At 42.5% G+C, this 27,259-nt stretch overlaps 1 protein-coding gene across 4 annotated transcripts; it reads right to left on the bottom strand.

Annotated features, from left to right (window-relative positions):
* Positions 1 to 678: 678 nt before the first annotated feature.
* WIPI2 (WD repeat domain, phosphoinositide interacting 2) lies at positions 679 to 27,259 on the bottom strand. Of its 4 annotated transcripts, none has more exons than XM_061992522.1 (12): positions 27,009 to 27,259; positions 18,529 to 18,611; positions 13,853 to 14,022; positions 12,552 to 12,648; positions 11,890 to 11,987; positions 11,364 to 11,456; positions 10,486 to 10,556; positions 9,462 to 9,569; positions 8,572 to 8,736; positions 7,573 to 7,680; positions 6,341 to 6,438; positions 679 to 5,497 (listed from the first exon to the last, which is right to left on the bottom strand). In XM_061992522.1, exons 1-12 carry the CDS (start codon positions 27,080 to 27,082, stop codon positions 5,385 to 5,387), a joined length of 1,278 nt encoding a protein of 425 aa, XP_061848506.1. In that variant the 5' UTR covers positions 27,083 to 27,259; the 3' UTR covers positions 679 to 5,384. The 4 variants fall into 4 exon arrangements, 3 of the variants coding, with proteins under 3 accessions (XP_061848506.1, XP_061848508.1, XP_061848509.1); XR_009818423.1 differs by lacking the exon at positions 679 to 5,497 and adding an exon at positions 7,027 to 7,441 and having other exon boundaries at positions 6,364 to 6,438; XM_061992524.1 differs by lacking the exon at positions 13,853 to 14,022 and having other exon boundaries at positions 27,009 to 27,023.

Here is a 27,259-nt window from a genome sequence, read left to right as displayed (position 1 = left end):
TCACACACACATACACACTCCCCCCAGGACAGCATTGCCCTCCAGAGCCAGATCATGAGATGTCTGCAGCTTCAGAGCCGAGCCTGTGCTATGGAACAGTCACGCAGGAGAACGAGGAGTCACACAGCCGTGTGCACAGTTGCCTGCAAGAGCAGAAAGGCTTTTTCTTCTCTAATCCATCCCAATCAAAGACTTTGTGGTGGCTTTGCAAAGGAAGGATGCACATAGAAGCAGGAGATGCCCCTTCCCCATCTGCAGGGGCTCCAGATCTTCCTGCTGTGCTTGAAGGTGAGAAGCAACAAGGCTGGAGTGACAGTAGAGAGAGGGGGGGATGCTGTGATGTGCACTGCCTCAGGTGCAGGCCAGGAAAGGCAGAACAGAGGAAATGATCCCAACTCACCTGAGGAGCAGGAGAAAAACACAGGAGTGCAAGTCCCGAGGAGAGCAGCTTTGAGGAGGAACAAGAGGGAAAGTTTTATTTGCAAGCAAAATGTGGCAGGAGAAACTCAGCTTGTCCTTTCCCAGACCCTGCAAAACCCAAGCTGACAGAGGTCTTCTCAAGGGGCTATGAAGCCCAGCTGGGAGCAAGGGTGTCTGGGTTTGAGACCACACATGGCATCACCCTGACCTCACCCAGCCCCATCTCCAAGCAGCAAACAAAAAGGAAGGAGACAGAGAATACTTATCACAACACAGATTTAATTGTTTAGGCAGTTATAAAATTACAAAGAGCAATGGGTGAGCAGGGAGAGCCAGACACTTGGTGAGGTGGAATGTTAAGACAGATTCTTCCACTTACTGACACAGCCATTGAACAGAGCGAGTGAGCACTGCAGGATGCAGGGTTGGTTTGGGGTGGTTTTTCCCAGGTGAGGAAGCAAATGCGAGAGCAAATAGATCCAATTAGACAAAGGGTTGAGTGGACACTCCATAGAAACCCAGAGCTACAGGTTGGGGAAGGGCTCCCTGCTCCTGAGTGGGACACGTGCGGGGGCACAACCCACATCACTGTCAGCCACCAGCAAAACTCCTGGTCCATTACTCCCAAGGCAGTGTGAGGTGAGACTTGCCAGCCTGAAGGGCGTTAAAAGGAAGGCAAGTTACAGTTAGAAACCCAGGGATCTGCTGAAGTCCTTTGGCTGTGCAAAGGGAATCAGAGGATTTGTTTACAGTCAGAGCCGTGCTTCCTTCACCGCCAGCCTTGCAAGGTGCAGCACAGACTGCAGCCAAACAAAGGCCTGCTCTGCACGTGTGGACAAGAGGCTCTGCTTTGCTCTCAGATGTCAACAGGTGACATCAGGGCAACTGTCAGCCAGGACAGCTGGAGCACAGAAAAAAGATCCTGCCCAACCTTCTGCCAAATCCCCCCCAACGCTTCGGGCAAAGGCTCCCGTGGCTCTGCAAACAGCAGCGCAGCATCCGCACACACGAGGGGAATTCTGAGCGGCTCAGCGACCCACGGGGAAGGAAACCCTGCCCTCTGACTGACTGCATGTTGCTCTGGTGCTGAAGCCACTATCAGAGCCAAGAAAGCACAGCGTGGGATGGAACAGTGCTCTGCTTCCCAGGCCTCTTGGCTAACCTGCCCCCTGAGCTGGCGGCTCTGCTCCCTTTTTGCTGCTACCCATCAGTCAGATGAGGGTTTCCTTGGCGGAGAGGCCTGTCCCTGTATTAACAGCCTTCTCAGACACTCATCTGTGCTCAGGCAGACATGAAAAGCCATCCCCATCTACCTGCACCCTCTGCAGAAAGAGGCCCCCGAACCTCTGTAGTGCAGGGCCTGGAGCTGAGGGACACACACACACACACACACATGAGCACGCCCATCCCAGAGGCAGCACTCACCCAAACTTTTGCTGATCTGGACCTCGGGACAAACAGCTTTCACTAACTTCTTTCTGCTTTTTACTTCCTCCTCCTCTGCCAGGCCCGGGCTTTTAACTGTTAAGATTTGTATCTATCACTTCTATTTTGGAAACAGTGACATGAGAAGAGACCAGAGCAGATAAAAGCTTTCTGCCTCAGAACTTGAAATACAAAGTAGGGTAAAGAGAGACGTGGAGACAGCAGCAGAGTACATACACACACACTACCTATTTGCACATCAAGAGACACAGCTCATTCCCCACAGGACTCACTGGGAACACATCCCACTGCAATTCTAAGACCTGAGTTTAGGATACCAAGTTTCTAAACGTTTGCCTCCTCCCCAGCTTTGGTTATTTCAGTTGCCTATCTCTGCAGCCCACCCTGCACTGAGTTACAAAGCTATCAAGAAGTGCAGAGAGACAGAACATTGTCCCAGAACAAACACTGTCCTTCCACAGAAGGTCAGTCTAAAACCAGGGGGGCTGTACAGGTGTCCCCATACGGTATGATCTGAAGCCCACGGCCACACCACAGGGAGCCTCCTGGCCTTCCCCTGGGGAACCCAGGGCTGTTGAGACCAGCAGAACCAAAATGTTCAGACAGCACCTGATCCACAGAACACAACAGTGTGATCACAGGCTCAGTATCCGGGTGAGGATGCGGCTGCAAACACCATTTCTGGTGTGTTTAACAAAAGAAACAATAAAATCTTTGTGTCATCGGGATGAAACCCCAACCTGAAAGGCTTCTAACTTTGGTAGCACACCACAGCAGAGTGGTTACTGAGGGCCTGTGGCCATCAGAGAGAAATGGTACTAGCCATGTTTTATCTGAGAAGTTTATATCCTCATGCAAGGAACTTGAGACAAACTACTGCCACCACTGTTAAACGTACCGGTGGGGAGCAGAAGCCACCTAACTCCACCCTGTTATCTCCATGCTGGTCACTAACCCCAGAATATTAACACTTTTGCTCTCTAAAAAGATTATCCCAGTTACAACAACAAAAAGATACTTTAACTGGCTTCTAGCTTCTCATTTGGAGTGAACCAAGCAGGGTAGAGCAATTCAACAGCCAGAGTGAGGCTCTGCAGCAGGGGCCCACTACTCACCTGTGAAAGGCAAGGGGTGAAGGTTAACAGGGGGGTAAAATCAGTACAATAAAGGTTCTCATTTTTTAGCAGTAACTTACTAATCACATTACAGGGTATGTCTTAGTATGTAACACAGCCTTTTTTACACTCAAGAGCTGTAAAACCTGTGTGCTCAGCAGAGGGGTGTTGCTCAGGCATGGTTACTGCTCACTCTACTCGTGGAGTCTATGCCAAGTACGTTACCATCAGGAATGTTACCAGCTTTAGTCTGGAGGAAGCAGACATCTGACAGCTCCTGGGTGCTTTGGGTTGCCAGACAGAGCTCACTGTGCTTCTATTTACTTGAAGGCTTGTAGTTTACTCTGCAGTTATGAGCTCTGCAGCAAAGCTGATAGCACTTGCAATAACTAAAAAACCCACAGAATAAAAACTCCAGACCACAGGATTTAACTCATCAGCCAGAGTTTGAAGTCAAGAGACCAAGTGAGATTTCAGCACAGCTCAGTGGTTTGCTTTGAACATGCTGTGTTCTGCAGAGGACCCCACAAGCCACTCCAGCCAGCTACTTAAGACAGTCAAGGGTTTCCAGTGAACAAACAAGCCTGATCCCTTCTCTCCCACATGTGCTCACGTAAGAACACCTTCCACTTACACAGACTGGATGTAGCCTCACTGATCCAGGTGGGCAGCTCTCCTGGCAGGGGCTGCAGTACCCTCTGCACTTGAGAGGAAAGAGAAGCCCACCTGCCCACACAGAGCTGTGGAACAGAGACCACCGCCTGCCACCGCTCCAGAAAAGACTTGGTAACAGTACCAAACCCCAACAGCACATCACTGCCTGGTTGTGGTGGGGACTTCACATGTAGCTGCAGCACTCAGCTTCTCTGCCCTCCTCTCAAGACCTACAATTTCCTTGTCTGCTTTTAGTTTTATTTCTTTGCAAGCAGCCAGGAGAGGGGAAAGGAAGCAACCCCCATTGCTGCACAGAAGGTAAAGCAGGTTCATTTTGGCAAAGAAAAGTAACACTCACCAAGTACTCTGCTAATCAGTTGCTCCCTAACTGTTATCCAAGACATAAGAGAAGGCACGTTACAACCCTAAAAATAGTCTGCAGCACTGCTCAGCCTTGGAAAACCCTACCCAGGGTCAGGGCAGTTAAAGATTTATTCCAAAACCGCTGAAGAGACAACCAGTCCTTGGAGTGTATCACAAGAGGTACTCTGATGAAAGGGGAAATAACACCATAAACAAAAGAAAACAAAAAAAGCACTGTAATCTATCAGAAGACAGCCCAGAAGAACATCAATCCTGCAAAGTCATTTATATTTACATCAGTATCTGGAAAGAAAAAACAAATCACGACCCTTCAGCATTAGAGCAGTACACTCAGCCCCAGCCTGGAGAGAACTCAGTAAGAACTGAGCGCTGTGCCTTCCAGCTGAAAACCTAAGGCTGGTGAAGGAGTGGCGCTCTGCAGCGACTTCCCTCCAGCCCAACAGAATCCTTCCTTTGGATAACTAAAAAAGTATAAAAAAAGGTTATTGCTACTCTGCCAAGGAAATAACACAATCTACAGAGAAGAAAGAAAGTGCATCCCAAGTCTTCCTTAAACTCACGAGCTTATCAGCCGCTATGGGCTATAGACACCCAAGTGCTGAGGTGGACATAGAGTCTCTAGCAATTACTCCCTCCTTCTAGCTTTCTTCCTGCAGCAATTCCTTTTCTTCCCTGTCAAGGCACTTTACCTATATCCTCATGCAGGGAAACAATTCCAGTTTTCCACCCCAACAAACAGAACAGTCCCACAAATACACAACATTCAGAAGGAATTTTAATTAACAAAATGGTCCAGGAAAGGGGAGGGAGAACCCCAAAAAAATAAGAATCAGGCCATTGCATTTGAAAGGTTGCATGTCAGTCATTAGGTATGCCTGCAAGCCCATGCACAGGAAACCATTTGGACCTTTGTCAGTGCAGAACTAGTCTCAGCTTCCAGAACCACTTCTCTACTCCTTCCTTATATAAGCTAAATATTATGTACATATATAAAAAAAATACAAACTTGGGTTTGTTATAAAGTGGCTTCTCTCTCTTTCTCTCTCTCCCCCTCCTATGCTTGCTTGGCACATGAACGCATGCAAAGCTAGTAGAGGCTCTGAGGGCTGCACAGACAGCAGGTTTTGGCAACAAAAAAAAATAAACACAGCTAAAATAGATAAGCAAGATTAAAAGCCACTGAATTGAAAACCATATATTTTTCCAATTGTATAGAATTAGAACTACAGCTACGACTTAAAACTGTAAGAGTCTGTCATCCTCTCTCCCAACTCATGTCAAAGTTCATAGCAGCATAACACGAGATTCCTCAAGAAACATCAAGCCAGTGTTCTCTGCTTCAGGAGTGAGTTCACAGGTCAAAGTTTAGTCTGTCCGAAGGATCATGGGAGGATGCTCGCTGTCTTCGTCCAATCTGAGTGAGTTGGTTTCATCTTCCAGGCAAGCTCCACCCACAGCACCCAGGTCATCCGTGTAGGCTGGAGAGAAAGGAGCAAGCAGTTGGGGAATCAGCAGCACCAACTAAGGCTCAGATCCAGAGTGAATGATTAGAGTTGGAGTAGCAGACACCACTTCCAACAGCTTCACTGCCACCCTATGTTTGCTTTTATCATGACTGTTTCTGCAAGCCAAGAGCAGTTTATGATGGAAATGTAACTGCTGTGCTCATGCACAACACGTACTGGTGGTTTGGTAATGCTGATGTTTCTTAATCTCCAGCCAATTCACTACAGCTGCAATTGCAGTACTGGTGCTGTGTGTGCAGACTGTCCTCCCCCTGCAGCTGAGGCACTGACCCCAGCGCCACGCAAAGTCAGTAGAAGCTCCACTCAGAGCTGCAGTATTAACCAAAGTCTCATCCTTTCAATTTAACATAGCAGCTTATCAGGCTAAAAGGTCCCTGTTCCCACAAAGGAACAACCAGAGCACTTACCAACCTTGTTAAAAAAAGGAGAGGGGGCAGGGCTACAAGTCAGAGGTCTGCATAGAGAACTCTTGTATGAAATAATCATGTTAGGGCACCTCAAGAATCACATGCCAAGCACTGCAGCTACCACTGCAGTAACCAAACACAATTTGAGAGAGAGTTCTACTCAGAAAGGAGCAAAGAGGAGCAACCCATCTGTATGAGGCCACTGTACACCACACATGCTCTTTCACCAATGCTCTGCATCACTCTCATGGCTCCACAGAGCTCAGTCTTGAGGCAGACGAGCTCACATGGTCCTTTGGAAGGAAGCAACATGCAGAGGTTGTCCCAATCTCCTTTCTAGCCTCCTCCTCCTCCCCACGCCTTGGGAGTGAGGAAGGCACACACGTACCTTTAGCCACCGCGGCGCTGTATGTCTGCGCTACCAATGGCCGGTCATGGGATGCAGACTCTAGGATTTCGTTGGCTGGCTCCATGCTACCATCGAGCCTAACAAAGACAGAGAGGTCAGTTGGAGAGGTGATCCACCTGGGCATAAGGCAGATTCAGCTGTCAGCTACAGAAGAGGATCTCATTAGTTGTGCAAGAATAATAGACACGTGCAACAGGAGGAACTTAGTCCCTCCACTCCAGAGGACTCTCAAAAAGGCATCTGACAACACAAAACACATCAGCGACCTGTTTGCCTCTGACACAGCATTAGAATCTAAATCCTCACAGCTCACCTACAAAAAGAGACTCAAGAGTGCATCATTAAAAAATCTAATAACCCTTCCAATCAGTAATATTACAGATTGTGAGCTCTGTCCACACAGAAATGGTGGCTTCATATACACAGAGGAGAAAGCCCAATAAACTTGATTGAAAACTTCCCTCTGAGACTTCACTTCATCCACAAGTGAAACCAGAGGTCACACCTTAAAGTGTTCAGATGAAGGTGTGATTTCTGACCAGTATTACAGATTGACCAAAGCTACAAACTCCAATTATCATCATAAGTTATCTGCTTTAGTTCTGTGATCCATCAGGTAAAAAACATTTGCCTGTATTAGCCAAGCTTTTCCTGCTAAACCTTACCAAAAACAAAGGAAAATATGACAAAGGTGGTGTTAAGTGCTCTGCAGTACTGCTCCAGAACATCACTTGTCTGGCCTGAATGCAAGGAGGTTTAATAAGGACACTGGTAGAGACAGATTATAGAAAGCTTCATAGGCCAGATTTCCCTCTGAAGTCAGAGCAACATCTCTCTCATCTCAGTAACTGCCTCCTTTATTGACGAAGAAGAGGATGGTGTCAGATGTTTCAAGTTCTTGTTTATGTAACTCAACTCAAAGTGCCAAGTGAGAGGAAACAGGATCAGAGTGAACAGCGACTGCTCCCCGTCTGCAATCGGGCAGGGTTAAATTGCTGCTGGCAAAGAGGTGCTTAGCATGGCAGCCACTAGCAGGTAGGCACAAGGAGATTCTGAAGTTACTCACTCATGTCCAGAGGTCTGGAAGAAGATGAGTTTAAAAGAAATGAGCTTCTCTAAGTTAGACTTTTACAGAACAGAACCATGTCTAAGACCAGACCGGATTTTGTGGAAAAACACAAGAGACCATTCCTCAGCTAACGTGGACTTACTTGTGCTGCTTCATTAGTGTGCACTCTCCTCCTTCCTGGGGGTCTAGGTTGTACATGTACAAATACCCATCAGCAGCTCCCACCAATAAACGAGGAATCTTCTGGATCCTAGAAAGGTTTAAGGGAGCAACAGATTAATAAGACCTTGATTTTCCTACCAGCACACTCTCCTCCTCCTCCCATGATGTGATGCCATTATTTTCCACACTCTTGCTTCTAGACAGGCAACACTGTTAACAGACTGAGCACCCAGGAGAGAACTGTGTGTAAAAAAAGTACGGCATAAGTACATTTTGGGGCTAATGGGATGCCACAAGAATCAAGCCACTTCTATATTTAACCCTTACCATCTGTTACCAAGCTTTGTGCAACTGCAGAGGCAAACAAATCTCCTAATGGGAAATACTTATTTCCGAAATGTTACAAGGCTTCATTATTGCTGAAAGGTGCTCTGACATCAGCAAAGTGAGGCTACAGATATGAAGCAAATTTAGCATAAAAACCCCACAAAAGTTTACTACTGCTCAGCTTATTGCTGTGGTAGCTGTGGCAAATGGGACCTGCTTTTGCTGAGACAGAATAAACACTAGATTTTGATCTCACTATTAATTTTGATGCATGCTATGTTGGAGACAAGAATAATGCAAACTTGTTTTCAGACTAACCATTACAGAGGAGTCTTTGGAGTGCCCAATTTTGCAATTCTCTAACACAACACAGAGTGTCACTCCTCCCAGCACTAAGGGAAGCAAATGCCACAAGCCCACGTGTCTCAACATTCTTTCAAAATAAACAGCCACCTTTGAACAACACTTTGAAATAGTCTATTCTCACCCCAACATTTTACCTCTCCATCCCCTCCTCACAGGACGGGGAGGTGGTAGCTCTAACACAATGCTCTTAAGCTGGAAGAGGTTTTGAAATGATTATGGGAGATCTGTGTGCTACCCCAACATAGCCCAGCAGGGTGGTGAGTGAAGGCTCCATCTCTTTACTCACGTGGCAAGTGCACAGATGTTTTTGTGTCCACAGAAGGGCAGGCGGACTGTAGCAAAGGCTCTGCCCTGGTTGAACATTTCTGTTACTTGAGAGGGCAGATAGTTTGCAGAGGCCATCAGCACTTTTCCAAAGTAACCTGTCCAGGTTGTAGGCTCTTCCTGAGGTCTGCAAGAGAGAAGAGTGACCGACTTCACCTTCACATAGAGAGGATGGTGTGTAAACACTATGAAACATCTTTTTACTTCTGAAGATAGACAACAGCTCTTTGTTTCTCTTCAGAAACAACCAACACCCTTGAGAACTCTGACATACTCCATTTATGCCACAGGGCACAACATGTCCTGTAATACCTGTTATTTAAGTACGTTTGATTGTAAACTGATACTTCTGCTTATAAAACTGCATTTCATAAGGCTCATTATACAAGACAAGACCTACATTTCAAGACTTTATTCACCCATTTATCACTAAGCAAATGACTGTTTCCAATGACCAAGCGAGATTGTCCTTTCAAATCGTAAATAGGAACATTTTACAACTTGGTGCCTTTTAGAGCCCTATAGGCAGCTGGAAGGCACTGCTGAGGTAGCTCTCAGTAAGAATTTCAGAAGTGATACACAAATCTAACTGGAAATGTTACAACTCCACACTGCTCTGCCAAGGATGGCCAACTTCTCTTTGGCAGAACTACCTTTTCTATTCATTGGGAGAGCAGCACACAGCTCAGCTACAGTTGCTGATTCATGAGGGACTTCTTATGCACTTTACTGTACGGCAGCATTCAAAGGAAGTCTGTCCATACTTTGTGGAGCTCATCAAAGCTCAAGTCAAGTATAATCAATTTCAAAGCCTTTTTCTGGAAAAAAATCTAAGGCACCTCTGAAACCTACTTTTCTTTCACAGTCTCAAGTTTGAAGATATGCACTGTCTCTGTGTTACTGGATGCAGACAGAAACATGCCATCCATGCTGAAAGCCAACGAACAGATGCTCACACACCTAGAGGAAACAATACAAAGAAAAGAAAAAACAATGAAGTTATTTTTTTTACATTCTAGTACTGTACCAATTGGTGTAAGAAGCAAGGCAGCATTAACTAACTCATTGTAACTGTCTTAAATGAGAGAAGAACTTCTCCATTTTGGTAGGTAGGAGCCTTCCTGCACATTCACCCCTGAGAAGCTCCATCATATGCACATGAGCTGCACGGTGAGAGCTGGGAGGAACTGTGGCTGCATGGCAGGCTCATCTGCTCTTCTGTCAGTGACTGCAGGTGATTTGCAATTAAGACCAAGTATTTGGTTGGCTAAATAATTAAGCAGATTTCTCACTCGTGACTGTTTTGCAAATAAGAGAAAGGAACATTTCCACAGTAAGCATTCTGAATGCTCCAATGCTCCCAAGTGCTTCCAGAAGATAAGATCCCCATAGATGATGTTCAGCTCTGATGTGTACCAGATACGGGGATTGGTTAGGAACAATCTGAACTTAGTCTTACCTCTGATAAAGTGCAGTAGAACTAGAGTTACTACTACTACAAGCCATAGTACCATTCCACAATGGCTATCAATCACAGCACTAGTAGGATTTAGAAGAGGGTGAGAATATTAGATGTACTGCCTCCGATTGCCATAAGAACACAACAGGATTACAAAACGTGAGCCATCGATTCCCTCACCAATACATTTTTAAAAGGCAAGAGGGAGTACAATTCTGACAGGATTGATTTGTAGAATAGTCAAGTCCAAAGGAGTGGAACTGGAAGACATTCAAGCTGAAACTGTTGTAAGTAAACAAGTAGAGGTGAATAAAGACGAAAATAGGCAAAAATCAGGTTGTCAGCTCAACTGTAGAACATACTGGAGATCTACCATAAGGAACTGAGCTTCAGGTAATTAGCCCAACTGAACTTTACCTCTTCACTCCCCTTCGGAATTCAAAGAGTTTCTGTCCCTCTGGAATGGAAAACACTCTTATTACCGTCCCCTGGAAAGAAAACAAAACAAAACAAGAGAATCAAGTAATTTTTAATTCCCAGTTCAGTCACTGTGGATCAGCTCCAGTGAGCAGAGTCCAACTACGAGCAGCAAAGCATTTTGCTGTTAATGTCTTGTGGTTGGTGCATGCCACATACCAGCATGAAGTATTTATGGAGTTTGTTCGTAGGATGTGTTTGAAGAGTAGAGAAACAACAAGAGGTGGGAGTTACTAATGTAGAGAACAAGCTATGCATAAGAACAGCCTTTCTTATCATATTTGATCATGTAAATGACCACACTGGGCAAGTAACACAAGTATAGTCACCTGTGCCTTTATCACGGGCAATCAGCTGCACCTTTATATTCTTTTATATTCAATGCTCCATTAGCAGAGGCTTCAGACTTTCTAATTTATATGGCCGAGACAGACAATTTGCCACTGTGTGCCAAAGACTGACAAGACACTTCTCTCTATTCTGACTTTAACTGTCTTGTTTTCATTGTCAGCATCAAAGCAAGACAACTAATTTCTAATAAGTATCCTCCACTAAAGGGAGAAACACTTAATGGACTGCCCTGATTACAGCCACATTAAAATGTATTTAAATAATGACCTTATTATCCAACACTTCACAGCATGGAAATTGTGTCAAACATCATTAACAGTTCTTAACTTAATATTTGCCATTGTAACTGCAACACTTCTTTTTTTGGCACATGCACAGAGAATTTTACTTGCTTAAACTTCCTTGAAATGCTTAGAAACAGATTTAGTATTTATCATCTTTGGCAAGTCAATAAAAAGCCATCTTACCTTTTCAGATGCAGTGGCAAGTTTAGTACCACTTGCGTCAAATGCCAAAGCAGCCAAGGGACTATCATGAGCTGGGATCATATTAGCAGCTCTCTGCAGGAGTGAAACAAAAAAAATAGAACTTTAGTACAGCACAGGTTAAAAGTTACATGTTGGCAGCTTAAGACTGCACATTGAAGAGCATTTGAGGCAAGTGTGGGTCATGCTTTATGGACAACAGCTCTGACATTTGTTTAAGTAACAAGTACATAAAGTTATCAGTGAAGCATGTGCATGGAGAGTACAAGCAGTAGAAGGACACTTAAAACACAATTCAAATAGAAGTTGATTTACTTTGCTCCCCCTATTTGTTCAACTCTACTCAAATTTAGTATTAGCACCTCTATTTCCTTTGCTGACATTCTGTGGAGCCTAGCTATGAGAGCTAGTGCAATCTGACATACAGGAACCTGAGTGTCTAGTAATTCCTCTCAGAGTCATTTCCAAAAACTTCAGAGGTGGAAACAGCATTCCTGGAGATCCTTACCAGATTGATGGTGTCAAAGACTTGTACTTCTCCAATCGTTGCACTTCCTGGATAGGCCAGGTAGCAGTTATCATTGTTTATTGATAAAGCACACAACCCTAGAAGGGAATCAGACAGTATTAGAAAGAAGCAAATTCCAAGGCATGAAAACAAAACTTTGACTCTGCATTTGAATATTACAAAGATAAGTTATCTTCACAAGGTAGCCACAGAATCAGAACAAGGATGAGTAATCTAAGAGTGCAACATATTCAAGTACTTAAAAGTTTAATATAGATTAGAAAAGGAAGAATACCAAATAGAGCTATAATAACTGATTAAGCAGTAGAACTCCCATGTCTGCCATGACTACTAAAGCATTAACCTGACAAAGCCTTTAACTACACGAAGTACTGCAAAAATCCAGCTTTTATCTTTACTTCCTAACATTTCAACACATCCAATGTAGGAGACTAAAATACTGGGGACGTGCAGTTTAAGGCAGAGTCTGCTACTTGTCCTCGAAAACCTCACCTGGACCAAATGGTCAGGCTTTAAAGACAACACCTGTACATTTAATTGTTACTTTTATTTGAAAGTGGAATTAAAAATGCTACAGTTCCCTGTAGGAAACATCACAGTGCACTTTTCAGAGTTGTGCCAGCTTCAAACAACATCCTTACCTGCAGGATTGGGAGGCGTCTCCCTGATTGTATGTAATACCTTCATGTCTCGTATGTTGTGAATATAAAGAGACTCTTCCAGACATACTATCAGCCTCTAGAGATGGGAAACAGGATGAAATGTTGATATCAAATTGGAGTTCATATTACATTTATCAATCCTAAAAGAAAAAAAATTGTATCCAGAAATGCAGTAGGTACCTTTCCATAGAGAAAAGGTTGTACCCATCTGACGGGAAGAAATCAGAGTCTGACGGAAGACACACAAGATGCCTCTTGACAAGGATTCAGCAGCACAATATTACACTTGCTCACTTGCACTGATGAGTGCACTTGACTTCTCTCAACCACACTAGTGCAAATTGATTTAAATGAAGATGATTGACATTACTAGTTTAAGTCAGCAAGCCAGAAGCTTTCATTTAAAGCTATTTAATTCTTATTCTCTACCTGCCCTTGTGTATTTCCCCTCCCTGCCCCCAAGAGGCCAATTCACACTTGGAAATCATTTTCTGCTTTGTCTGAAGAGAAATAAAACACAAGACTTATTATTTTTAAGCCATTTATAGAGCCTCTTACTTACTCATAACCGTTTGTAAGAGGTTTTAAAATTTGTTTTAAGGTTTAAGTTCTTCAACATCTCATTTCTGCTTTCATACAGTACACCTGGATGACTAACAAGATGTTACTTAATGCTACTTCACTGTGTCAGAAAGCAAATTAGCCACTGTTTCCCCTATGACTTTAAACAGAAATTTGACACAACTCCCTCCCCCTCCACCTGATTTTTAGGATAGACGCTAAGACCACCTTCTCCTTCATAGGCCATTTGAATGAGCTGGTTGAAGACACAGAAGCCTGTAGTTGCAGAAGAGCCTACTAATGACTTAGTAATGCTGTAAACTATAGTTCCAGGTACTGAACTCAGCAAACCATATTTTAAAACCATAAAAAGTGAATAGAGAAGAACTTTAAGTTTAGACCTGAACAGAAACTGTCAGTTTCACATATTTTCACACTTAGGATCCCAGGTCGATTTACACCGGGAGGGATTTCAGGGGGTCTCTAGTCCAAGCTCTTACACAAAGCACATCCAGCGTAGGGCATTTTCTTAAGTAAATGCAAAAACATAGAACAAAAATATACTTATCCAAATATGAATAGTGAGATACCATAAGTAAGCTACAGTTGGAAAACTGCAAGTTAATTTCAAAATAGGAAAAGATATCAATCAGCAGAAGTGCCAGAGCAAGATCCACAGCCCCCCTCCCCGTTTTCATCTAGCCAAAATGACTACTCACCTGTCTATTGAGTTTGACAGCCAAGATGGTGTTGGAATAACTGTAGTTGCAAATCTCTGTCCCCTTCTTAAAGTGACAAACTTTCAGCTTGCGTGGAGCTTTAAGGCTAACTATGGCCACCAGACTACTGGAGAATAGCCTCTCCACAATGCACACATCTTCTGTGTCAGCTGAGGATCACAAAAAGGAGGGAAAAATACAGAGGGAGAGTTCAGGGAAGAAGAACGATGCGCATCAACAGGAAATACTAAGAAAATAGAGTTTAACACCACAAACATTCTGCCACAACAGCTCAGAGTCAAGGTGGGATGCAGGACAGGTTTTTAAAGCAGAAACTCTACACGTTGCATGGTGATTTACACAAATCCTGCCCCTGAGGTACCCTGCAAGTGTATGCTTCAGAACACAATATCTAATCCCCTCTGCTCCAGAGCCAACACAAAAAAAATCCCAAAGATACAAAAAAGGGCAAGTTATTGCATTCCAGGATTTTACAGCCTTCTCTCTGCAGAGATCTAAGAAAGCAAAGTTGTTTGAGTTTTGAGGCTTTTTTGTTGGAAGGGGAGGGGTGTGTTTCTTCGTTTTGTTTGGTTTTTAAAGCTTTACTATGCACGGAAGGGTTTTTGATTAGCAAAATCCTTGGAGTTTTTGCACATCTCTCCATGAAGAAAGAAAGGTTTCTGTACTCAAAGCAGCTTGTAAACTCAGCTGTTGTAAGGCTGGTTTGGCCACTGATTAGTGGTTTGGGATTTTTTGTTTTTATACACACTATCTTTTACCTGACAGTCCCTAAAACCAATTTGTCCAGGCATCACCAAAGCATATATGTGTAGCCGCAAGGCAGTGTTATTTTGTCAGGCATTCTACTACTGAAGCACTAGAGGCAAAGGGGCAACAGAAGTCACTATTCAAACTGTGGGGAAGACAGTGAGAGGGAGAAGAGTCCCTGTCAAAAAAAAAAAACAAACCACTTTCAAAGCATTTGATTTTAGTACAGAACTGGACCAAACTGGTCAGAGTCCAAGTCCCACCACCAGTTAACCTTGGCATGTGTGCTTCCCCCTCCCATTCCCTGAAGCTCTCCTCGAGGTCCCCTAAGACATAGTGGGCATAGTTTTCCCAGCAGGAGAAAGCTGGAGAGAATTTTGCCACTCTGCAGGTCTCTCCCAGCTACAGCTGTCCTTCCTTTACATAACTCAATCAAGACAAGCGACTTAAGCCTTTGGCCTTGATCAATCCAAGCAACCAAATTTTTCAGAAGTCAAGATCTGGATTAGCTCAGTGCTTAACACATTCCAAACCATACAACTGCTAGTGAAAAAAACAAAATAAAACAAAACCCCAGCTTGTTTCTGAAGCCTTCTGTTTCAGCCAAGAGACATAGTAAATAATTAGCTGGCACTGCTCTCATCACCAGTGACAGAAATTCCCTGAAAATGTTCTGTCCGATGTTCTCAGCATATGACAATGTCATCACTCAGTGATATGTCTGCTCTGAAAGTGCTTTTACTGGGCAGTTATTTCAATAAAGAGAGATATATATATTTACTGCTCTGCATTATTCTGAGAGACAGATGCAAAAAGGGTGGGTTTATACTAAGTATTTTCAGTATTCTGTGCAAGACAGACTTTTATCTATATCTTATATTTAATATGGTACTTTTCCAGAGAAAACAAAACAGCTCATAGAGAGGCTTTGAAAATTCAGTTTCCTCATGCAATAGGGATAATGGATTTTAGCAATGACTTTGCTTTCGATGAACCGTTCTCTTGTTATCCTGGAGCCGCACACAACACATGAAATACAGCAATCTGATACAATACAACTATGCACAGACTTTCAAAACTGCAGAGGGCCACATTCCTTGAATCGGACTCGTAACAGAGAAGATTCTCAAATATTTTACAGTATAGGTTACCAGCTTTCCATCTTAAGTCTGAAGTCCTTTATTAAGATGACCTCCTTCTACAAGAGGCAGAAGAACAGCACAACAGACACCCCAAAACCACAGGCTGACTGCTCCCTGCTCCTGGATGAGCACATCTTCCTTCCTCCCTCAGGGACAACTGTGTTAAGACACAGCTTCTGGGACTTGTTACTCTCCCAGGCAAGCAGAAGAACTGGTATTTCAGAGGAGAAATAGCAGCAGAGATTCAGATGGAAAAAGTGCTGTCCTGTGCTGCAGCAATGTGGAGGCAGCAGGGAAGGTAGGGATGAGTGCTGTCAAGAACTCAGTCACAGACAGAAGAAAAAACTTTCAACAAGAGAAACAAGGTATGGACAATCCTTTAGTCTGTAAAAAAAGACTTACCAGAATATAGATAGTTATCTTTAGGCAAAAAAACCCCTCACAACTTTGTGATTGGCTTTTAATTAGATTCACTTTAAAAGTACAGGATGCACTTCTGTTCCTTTGTCTTTCTCTAACAGGAAGAAGTGATAAAAATCTCCCCACAGTTGCCAAGTCATGTGTGCTTCCTCACCACTCATGTACAGCACCAGGCTATACTGCACATCCTACATACAGCTGACCTGAATTAACTACTCCTTCTCAACATATGATTAAGCCCTATAGCAATGCTGTTAATCACAGGTGGGGGTTTTTTCCTGTTTGTATTTTCTGCTTTACACAAGTGAGAACTGACAGAAACTCGGATTCACCACACAGAAAGAACAAAAAGAATTACAAAGTTATTCATATATCAGCAGTGAGGGGAGAACAAGAAAAAATCTAAGAAGACGACAGCTTCATAAACACAAGCATGTAGCACCACAGACAAGAGCTGGTCAGAGCCAGTTAGGTTACCATCATCTGTGCCTTTATTCCATTTTTAATCCAAGAGCATGAAGCACCTTAGAAGCATTCATCAAGCCTTAAAGCACCCTCCCATCTAATACTTATTTTTACAAGGGAATCAACTGAGCAGGGAGGCAATTTGGACAGTCACAGTAGAAGTCAGTGATGGGAGCAGACAAAGAAACTTCCCATTCTTTTCAGTCATTCTCTCAAACACAGGACAGCTGTGGCATATTCTGTGGTTTACTTTAGACACCCACACAAGAACTGGCAGATCACTCAGAGAAGAGGGGGACGGGTCCTCAGAAGCCACTTAAAACTAAACTGGGAGGCAGGAGGAGGCACATGTCTGGGAGGCCTAAGGATACATTTCTTTGTGGAAAGGACGTACCCAATAGAGAGCCCTCCACCTCTGTATCAAGTTTTAAACAGGCAAGATTTGCAAGCCCAAAACTGGTATGCAGTTAAATACTTCTCAAAAATGAAGATCTCAAATATTTAGACCTGTGGCAGACATTGTATGCCCCTTAGGGCACAGTCAAGCCATCACATATGCTCTGTATTTACAGACACATGGAAGAAGACTTATACTATTAAAGGAGTCAAGCCAATATAGGCACCCCAGAACGGGTTGAAGACAAGACTGAAATCAGCATACCAACTCCAATCTCAGCTGTTTCATCAGTTTATTGCAAGATATGGAGCAGGGCACTTTATTCAAGTTGTACTTTGTTTTTAAGGACTAGCAGTAGCCCTGTAAGGTTCAGTTCAGTCTCTCTCAGCATGTTTATTCAGTGTCTCATGTAATAGGAGTCATCTTCACTGGGTCTCTAGTGGTGATATCAGCTCAGATCCTGTAAGTGCCTGACATACTGCAGAGGTCAGGTACCTAAACTCAACAGCATGAAATGGAATTCAAGCCACTGGTTAACCAGCACAACCAGGCCATGACTCAAACAGGCAGGTGTAGCTGTAACACAATTTAACTTGACCACGGGTGCCCAATTTGAACCTCATATTTACTTCTCTCCACTGACTGTGTACAGAATCTGATTGGCACCACGGATAATAGGTGATGTGAATCACACACCGTTTTCAAACTTCAGATGCCACACGGTCAGGTCACTTAGGAAATGGAGTCTGAAGACAACTGTTGTGTGGCACAGTACACCAGGATCCTAGTAGAAATGCTGACCTGGTAGCCATTGGTACCACCTATTCACAGGGAGTCTCTAAGAAAGCAAGGATACTCATGCATAGCATTCATAGTTTCCTCATTAGCACCTCAAAAAGGGAAGTTATGAACTGCTGGCAGAACAGGGGATACCACTTCTCCCCCAGGCCTCCCTCCATTTCATCTTGTATCCTACTCAACTGTCAGCAGTATCAAAAAGTTATGGGAATTTCCATTATTCACCCTTTTGGATGAGTAAACCTGCAGCTATCACGTTAAAAAGTATTCTTCTAACAGTAACTATTAGGATTAAACAAAAATATAATCAAGGGTTTATTTTCTTAATTTGATAAACGGGTATTAGTGGTTGCCTGACCCAGCAGCCAGTCAGATCAGTAAATGGTGGGTTTTTTAATGCCCATCACCTCTGTAATGTGGCTATTGGAAATAAGAAAAGCCAAGAGTTCTCCTCACAGTTATTCCCAAATTTCACAACACATCAGCTACATTTTAACACAGACTACTGATATATAGTTTTACTCTGCCAGTAACCAACTGTGTGGTATTTGTGTGATATTTCGTCATGCATTTAAGATTCCTCTTATGTCAATTTTAAACAACCTGTGAAAAAATGAAACGTGTCTTATTCCTCCCAAATTAAACCATTAAAGGAATAAAAGAAGGGGGGAAAAAAGGATACTCACTGCATTCATAGATCTGCTCTAATTTGTCCACAGAAGAAAGAGAGAAGAATTTGTAGCCTGATTTACTGCCAACTGCCAGAGATCTGAAAAAGAAACAAGACAGTCAGGAACATAAACTAAATGAGCTGTGATTACCCTTGGACAGATTCTTACCCTACTCTAAAACTCCAGCTGGGTTAGCTCAGTATGAAAAGCAATAAAAACCTTGACTGAAAAAGCCATGATAGACACACAGAGCTCCCTCGACCCTGAAAAGTCCAAATGGCTTCAGAATGACCCCAGGTGTGGAATCCTTGTTCACATTTTGGGACATGATAGTTCATGGCTTAGTGCAGGCCTACTGCCCAATTCATACTGGTGGTTTCTCCCCACAGACCAAAAGCTTCAGCATGGAGGAAAGATGATGACTTGAACAATGTAATGCAAGCCAATGGCATCATTGCCCCATCGTTTGAGGTGACCTCTGAGACCTTTCAAACTGAGCTGCTGCCTGGGTATTTTCTTTTGCTCTTTATACTACAGCCTTCCCCAACCAGTCCAAAAGAGTTTTTCATCTTAAAAAAAATTCCCACAAACTAAAGACTGCCAACTCTAATTTTCTCTGGTTTTATTTGATGATATTCTAGCAGCTCCAAAGAACATTGTTAGGTCTCAGTCTTACAAGTACTCATGCCGAATCTCTGATCAGAAGCACCCTCTTAAAAATGCTGGTCACTGATGTTTAACAGATTTTAACAATAGTAGAACATTAAAAATCTGACTAGAAACCCTACTTTCCTCCGTTACTCAATTTTCACACTTAGCTCACAGACCATTTAATTGCTTTTCCAGTCAGAGTCAAAGACAGATCTTAAATTTTAAGCTAGAAAAACCTTCAGGCTTGTCTTGCAGGTCTTTACACACCAAGGCATCAGACAATGGCGCATTCTTATTTTCCCCTCCCCCTGTGGAGGATGGTTTTATGCCACAGAAAAAGAAAATTAGCAGTCAATACAGTTGTGCAGAAGTGATTAGTATGCTTATAGTTCATGTATTTCTTACTGCCAAGACACATGGAGAAAAACTAATTAAATTCCAATGAAGCATATTTCGATATGCCAAACTGTGGCAAGTCATTCAATCCAAGGCTCAAGCCCAACCCTGCCAGACTGCCTGCCAAAATGCCCTTCTGAACTCAGCAAGATGACTCTCACTAATTCAGATGCACTCATGACTAGTTTTTGCATTTAAAATACGCTGCAGATTCCTAGATTTCTTGCTCTCCCTGTATTTTCCTCTCAGGGCTCCAAAGTGAGACCTTTTTAAACTTCAAGGAACAAAGAAGATTAAAAATTGTTCCTCAAATGCCTCACTCTCTGAAATTAAGATCCCAAGCTATAAAAGTCAACTTCTGTATGATGATATCACCTTCTCTTCATGAAGAAAAGCATTACAACTGGCACAGCCTGGTTAAGAAATGATGTTTGAGAAGGTTTAAACTGCAAATTAAAATATGCACCATCCAGGCACGAGAAGTAAGCCCACTCAGATTCAATAACCAAGATATTAAAAAAAAGCATATTAGGCTTAGAGACAGAGAAGCAATTCTACAACAAAATTTTGTTGCTGCTCCTCTAAGTCACCTTAGAAATACTGAATTTCATTTTCATTCAGACAGAATCAGTATGTTCAGCTGACTGCATCTGATCAGTTGCCAAAGACACTTCAGTGTTTTTCCTCATCTACTTTTTACAACTCAATGAAAATCCAAATTCTGTGAGAAGATATGAAGTTTCTTTTCATTTGGGAAAAAAAAGGGAATGAGTTAGCTTTTCTTAGATCATCTACTGCTTCACTCGAAAGAAAGTTAACAAAGAATGACATTAATACTGTCACTTCACAAAGGTAAACAAGCACCCAGATAAGTTAAAAATAAATGGAGTCACAAGACTCCTTGCAACATAAACGATCTACAAGAGACATAGGATGATTTCCTCACAGAAAATTCTACACAACAGCTATTTGTGAGTATATTACTAGGCAAAAGTGATTCCTGTGTTGTACTAAAAGCTCTAAGTACAGAATATTGTTGTATCACTGTTTTGCTGACATCATCATTGAAGTTCATTTTTCTTATCCTAGCAACTGCCTGTACCTCATTTAAATAAGCTTTAGACAATGGGGAAAGCAAGTTGTGTACACGATAAAAATAATTAGACCAAGTAGAAGTCAAAATGAAGCAGCACGGGACAGACCTTGCCTTCCATGGAAATTGCTTTTTGTTATTTCTTTCAGGATTGAGGTGCTGAAGTCACAAATCACTTGTTTACCCAGAACAGCTCGAGTTGGTATAATGAAACCCATTTCAGTACACAAGCATAACCGCAGAACAACCCATTTTTCATCTAGAACAGCATTCTTGGTCTTGGAAAGTTTGGGGTTGTTTTGTTTTTTGTTGTGAGGTTTGGGGTTTTTCTTAATGTACTCTCAAATTACTTCTTATGAAACTACTGGAAAAAGGCTTTTTATATGTAATAAGAGAACTCACTAGGCTGAGTTATACCAGCATAATCATAATGATTTAAATTCCCCATCTTCCCCCGCACCAATATTACACTTAAGCCCTTAAGACACGATAGCCATCTAAAAGACCAAATCCACAAAACAAGTATCTAGCCAAAATTACCTCACCGCCAAAAAAAAAGTGCAACCATATGGGAAAGAAATATGATCAATAAGCCATTCAGCTATTGCTCAAAGAGACAGCGGCCAACAAGAAGCTGCTGTAGTTTATCAGTAACTCCTTTTACAATGTGGGTGTTATGTTTTATTACCACCAATTTTCAGTAGCTGATGACAGCCCAGAATTGAAAATAAAATCAATATCAAAAAAAAAGAGCCTTTTTTCTTCTAACATTATCCTACACACAGGTGGGTTTTTTTAACTCTCATGTGTAACCTCTATTACGCACCTTCGATTGTAGACTTTGAGTTATTTCATCATCAAGGTTCTCTACTCAGTACAAAATTGCCAATATAGCCGTGATTTATGAAACTGTGTTTACCCACTTTTTTCAAAGATAATACTGTAGTCTGATCCAAGACTACATAAATCTTGAAAGTATTTTCAAGAGTGGCTGTCATAAATAATTAAAACTAACCTCATCAAGGGAGTAGTGTTATGAGATACTTCACACACTCATTTCAAGATGCTGACATTCACTGTAAGTGCACTCACCTAGAGTGGGAAATCAGCTGGTTCAATCTTTCTGACTCTTTAGAATCAAGTTTTTTCAGATGGGTTAGGATCATACAGGTTTTCTTTTGCTTCTTTAATATACATATTGAAGGAAGAAAACCAGTTTTTTTTCCCTTTGTGGGACTCAGAGGATCTTAACTATTAATCAGAAATATTCCACATTAATCAGAAAGATCCTACTAAGGGCAGCTTTCTCAAAGATTAAAATCAGTTGCAGCTGCAGTGTAAATGCAACTCCAGAAGTCAATGCTATTTTAAATAACTGGTTAATTAAACCTGCTTTCGTTACGATACAGAATTATTATACTAATGCTCCACCTCATTTTAAAGAATGTAAATTTCCAAAGACAAAACATATTGTGAATAAAAGCTTATGATGAAGAGGGGGAAAATAATAAGGAAAAAAATGTCAAGGATATGACATATGAAAGGAATTACTCTGGAAACTTACTTTATTCCTCCCTTCCAAACGTCTGCTGAAACCAAAGCTGTAACATCGTACAGACATGTCTTAAGAGAAAAGGTCGAGAATGTCATTATTTAGGACAAGAGAGAGACACAAACTCACACATCCAACAGATTTGTCAACAGCACTCTGACAACCCACAGGAGATTTCCCCCATTCTTTTTATATTAAAAGAAAAGTACCACAAACTTAAAATCTGCTACAGCAAAAAAAGAGACCACACTTGCACATCACTTAACATGCAGCAATAGGATGGGACAACAGAGAGTTCATAATCTAAGTAACTATCACTACTCTCAGGCCAAATTCCTGTTGAAATTGTCACAAATGAGGAACAGTTCCTCTGGCAAGCCCGCTCCAGCTGCCACCCCCACTGAACAACAGTGAGAATCATGACACATGACTGCTTCTCTCAGTTATCCTCCATGAGTATGAGAGCTACAGGATTGCTCTTTTTTGTTTTGTTTTGCCTTAAAGCCACCTTGGAATAAAGAGTTCTCCTGTCCTCAGGTGACACACTTGGGTGAATGACACCTGAACCTAGGAGAAACATAGGCAGAGGAGTGAATGCTCAATATCTAACTCTTGTTTCTCTTGATTCAAGAGTTTATTACAGACATCCAAACATACCACGGTTGGGGAACCAGAATACAACTACTTCAAAGGGAGGAATGTTAGCTTCAGAGCTGTAAGCATTTGCTCAGAACATATGAAACAGACTTATTTAGGGGAAAAAAGGTGGAATCAAATGAGAATGAACAGATACATGGACTGATGCCTAGCACATGTAACTTCACCCCTAAAGGAAAGCAAATAAGGCACACACCAGTGCTTTCACTACAAGTCCAAATGCAACACTCCTTTTTGTCCTTTCATCTGGAGCCTATTTTCAAAACTACAGCTACTATTTTGTTCCCAAGTCCTGTCATGTGACATCTTATTTTTAAAAAGGTGACAGACTTATCTACAGTCTGTTGACTTGTACGATTTGACAAGCAGGTTCTTTGGGAGGTTTCTTTCAGGAGGGTGGTGGGGTTTTTTTGTATAGCGAACCTGAACACTGTTTAAGTTAAAGTTCTTCCAAATGCATCTCTCTGGGAATATTTGTATAACAATTTCCAGACTGGAAGCTTTACCTATTTTATAGATACATACAAGCTTTGAGATCTTGAAGTTACGCTTTGCTTAAAAAGATACAAGCTTCTATTACATTAGACATTTCTGTTGTGGGTTTGAAGGCTTGTGTGAGTTTGAGGCGAGTTTAATTTTTCATAAGTGTATCTGTACTCAGTTACAGTAGTTCTCCCAGAAGTAACACAAACAGCACTCAAGTTTAAGTGGTCCTTCTTACCAAATATCTACCATTAAAGATTTCCAACTGCTAAAACACACCTTGCACTGAGATAACCCAGAAGCTTCTACTGCATGGTTTTGCTAGGATACCCAAATCCTTGTGGGTTACTCCACTTTGATCTGCAAGCTGGAGCTTCTGCCTCTCAATCGGGGACTGTCGGTCACGCTGGGTGGTTGTGCAATGATTGATTCACTGGGGAAAAGGGCTAGGTCCAAACTGAGCACAGTAACATCTTTCATTTCGACCTTCTCCATGTTTTTATTTAATGAAAACATATGGTATCAAAGAGAAGCCACAAACCAACCGCTTCTGCTGCATTATAGGTGGAGTGTTTTCAGGCTGAGTTCCAGTTCCAGTCAATAATTCAAAACTCTCATGTAAATAAAGCTTAGGGCAATATGGAATAAAGAGGCAAGACAACACTTGCAATAACATAGATACTATTCCACGAGTCAGTGTAACTATACACAGCATCCATGAGGAACATTAAAAAAAAAAAAGAAGAGTCAAGTCTGGAAAAAACAAACAACTAAAAGCAAGAGAGAGGATATCTGCTTCAGTCAGTGGGGGGTGGTGACAACTGGGAACAGCAACAGCAACTTCTATGTTGACACCACTCTTCTAACTACCACCAATCCGATTTCCCAAGACTAAAAGTCAGCATGAAGCTCATCTTTCTAAAGAAGGCAATAATTAATTACCAATCCTTCATAATGCCTAGGAAAAGTTAGAGTGGTACCTATTTTTGCTTGCATCCAGTACATTCTTTTCCTAATACAAGGCAATTGGCACTGCTGCCTAGGTAAGCAAGACACATCTGAACCCAAGTGGAACTGGCACCTTGTGAGGCTGAAGGCAAAAGCTTTAAAAGCAGTAACAACAATGTGATCCTGTCATTTATTTTCCAGTTTTGTCTGTCAGCAATTTTTGTAATTACTGAAGAACACCTCAAAACATGCTGCAAGCTCCTACCGACTGGGAAGATGTAAACAAAGCTTGGTTTTCATATGCTGCCTGAAAGAATATGCATCTGTTTACCTTGCCTCTCTGGAGGACTGCAGTTACTGCAGTTGAAAATAAGTAAGCTTTTGGAGGCCCAGCCTGGGAAAGTATAATTCATTCCTAATGAGCTCTTTTCAGCTGCTCTCACCTAGTGAACAGTGATCTTCTAGATATATAGAATAGCATACTAATATACCTAGAGAGGTGACTTCTCGTTTCTCTATTCAAACAAAGTTTGAAGTGGTTTAAAGAACCTACACAACCACTAAAATCTACTCAGTTTAAGAACTAGAATGCAGCTGGGTTATCTGGGTCACTTACCACATCAGACAAACATTTTAGTAAGAAGTTGCTCGCAAAGACACCTGCAAGACTTGTTCTACACTTACTAAATTTTCTTACAGAGATTTCTTTCAGACACTACTAGAAAGAAGGGATACTTATTCAACATCATCCAACCATCTCATGTCTCTCAAATTAAGTAGCTTTTTAAATGATCCTCAAGTTTTTCAGACAAAAGTACGATCAGGAGGCTTTTTACATTTATGTCATTTCTTTAATGTACATCTAAAAAAAGATAAAGAAATCATTAGCCAGTTGTTTCTTTTCCCCCCCAAAAACCCCTCAAAATTAAAAAGGAATTACACCTTACTCTTCCTTGAAGAAAGACTTAATGGTGCACAAGCCTAGGAAGACCTAGATCAGCTTATATCACATTTTCCTTCTTACTTCTGTCTTGGATTTGTTCTCAAGTCAAGCCAGAAGGCCTCCGGTTCAAAATAAGGGTTACAGCTCTCCCCAAAGATCAGGTGCAACTGAAAATAGGCAGTTGCTTTAAGTAAGAAGAAACATGAATGCTTTTAGATCACCAGGTTTAAATTAAAAAAATCCCACATATAATGACTTTACAAGGTGCAAAAGAAAGAGGTGACAGATTTCCCAGTTGTTATGACTTGTTTTATCTAGTAATAGGTAAAACATGAGTGGCATCTGAGCAGAACATGGGCATGTTTTACACACATGGAGTGTGCTCTAGGTGGTACTTGATGAAAAAGCCATGAGCAGCAGTTGCAAAAGTGTTTGTCTGGAATCAATCTACGGATAATGATTTACTCAACAACTACAGAAAATACTATTGCTTCTCCTCCTTCATTTATCCTAAGTTATTTACTGTTAAGGTCTCTTGTCCTAAGCCTGTTCAGTTCTACTTGTTCATTTCTTGACCCTCAGCAAAACCTACAAAAGCTTTCTCCTCCACCTTGACAGTCACCATAAATAATCCTCTTGTATTCTTAAGACCCACACTACAAGATATGCTGAAGACAGTCAAAGATCTTTCTGGTGAGGACAAGATATTTTTGATTGTAAAATGAACAAGTTGTTAAAAAAACCCCCACAACAACTCATCCCACCACACACGTGGATTATGCTCTGTGATGCCAACCTGACATCATTTCCTCTTACTCACTTCCTAAAACAAAACTCCTCCATTCTCAAGTACAAGTTATTTTGGTTATTGCCCCCTAGTTTCATCTCTTAGGTATTCAAAACAGTTGAATCCTTCTTTAAAGGATCTTTAGTGCTCCAACTATTAGAGATTTACTAAATTGAAAAATATTGCTTTTTAAAACAAAAAATACTACACATTAACCTAAATGTTCTGCAACAGATAAATAACTTGCAAGACGTGCAGCACAAACGCTCCATTTCTAGAACTGAAACACAAATAAGTGCAATTTCAAGGACTGCACGAGAAAAGCCTCTTTTTCAAAACCAAAACAATCATGAGCTTATAAGAATACTTTGAAACCTTAATGTATACTGCTTCAGCACAGGGAGGAGATGGAAATAAAAAAGTTGTGTAGATATGCTATACACATAGCTATGATGACCTGTCAGATGAAGTCTTTGCACCTCCTGGAAGACTTCATGTTCTTTCAGACCCTCCTAAGAGCCAGATTTCATCAAGAAGCAGATACAGCCCTTCCTTTCCCAAAGCAAAGGCAAGTAATGCCTCACAAGCACAAAGTGGAAAAGCTCCCCAGGGCAACAATCTGTGGGAGGGCCACGGCAACATGCCACAACCACAGCTCAAGCAGTCCTTCACCCCTCTGCTGCGTGTCCCTACGAGAGCAGGCTCACACAAGCCGGAGGGGAAGGAGCGGTTGTTCCCACTCCTCCGCGCTGCAGGGATGCGAGGGCCCCGGGCTCCACTCTGTGGCAGTGAGGCCAGAGGCTGCCGTGGGGCTCCTTGCCATGGGACGGGACGGCACCGGGCCGGAGGAAGGGAACCCCGACACGCTTCAGGTCCCCTCAGCGTTCCCCGGCAGGTGCCCCCTCCCCACGCCCGAGCCCCCCGGCCAGGCCGCGCCGTCCTCAGGCCAAGACCCCCCACTCAGCCCGGGCGCCGCCTCCCTTACGTGTTGTCCTGGTTGAAGTTGGCGAAGAGCAGATGGCCGCTACCGGCGTCGCCGCTCTGACTGGCCAAGTTCATGGCGAGACGACCTTCACCACCCCCGTCCGGCGGGGGAGGGGGAAACGCCTCCGGCAGGCAACACTCCTCAGCGGCGGCGGCCCCGGCCTCCGCCGCACACCCACGGCCTCCTCATCCCCGCCGGCCCCTTGTTTACGCTGCGGGCGGCGCAGCGGCCCCGCGCCTGCGCCGTGCCGC

The sequence above is a fragment of the Colius striatus genome, chromosome 3 (genome assembly GCF_028858725.1).
Source record: "Colius striatus isolate bColStr4 chromosome 3, bColStr4.1.hap1, whole genome shotgun sequence".
Classification (NCBI taxonomy): domain Eukaryota; kingdom Metazoa; phylum Chordata; class Aves; order Coliiformes; family Coliidae; genus Colius; species Colius striatus.
The sequence above is the reverse complement of the archived record's forward strand: the minus strand, read 5'-3'. Positions and strand labels throughout refer to the sequence as shown.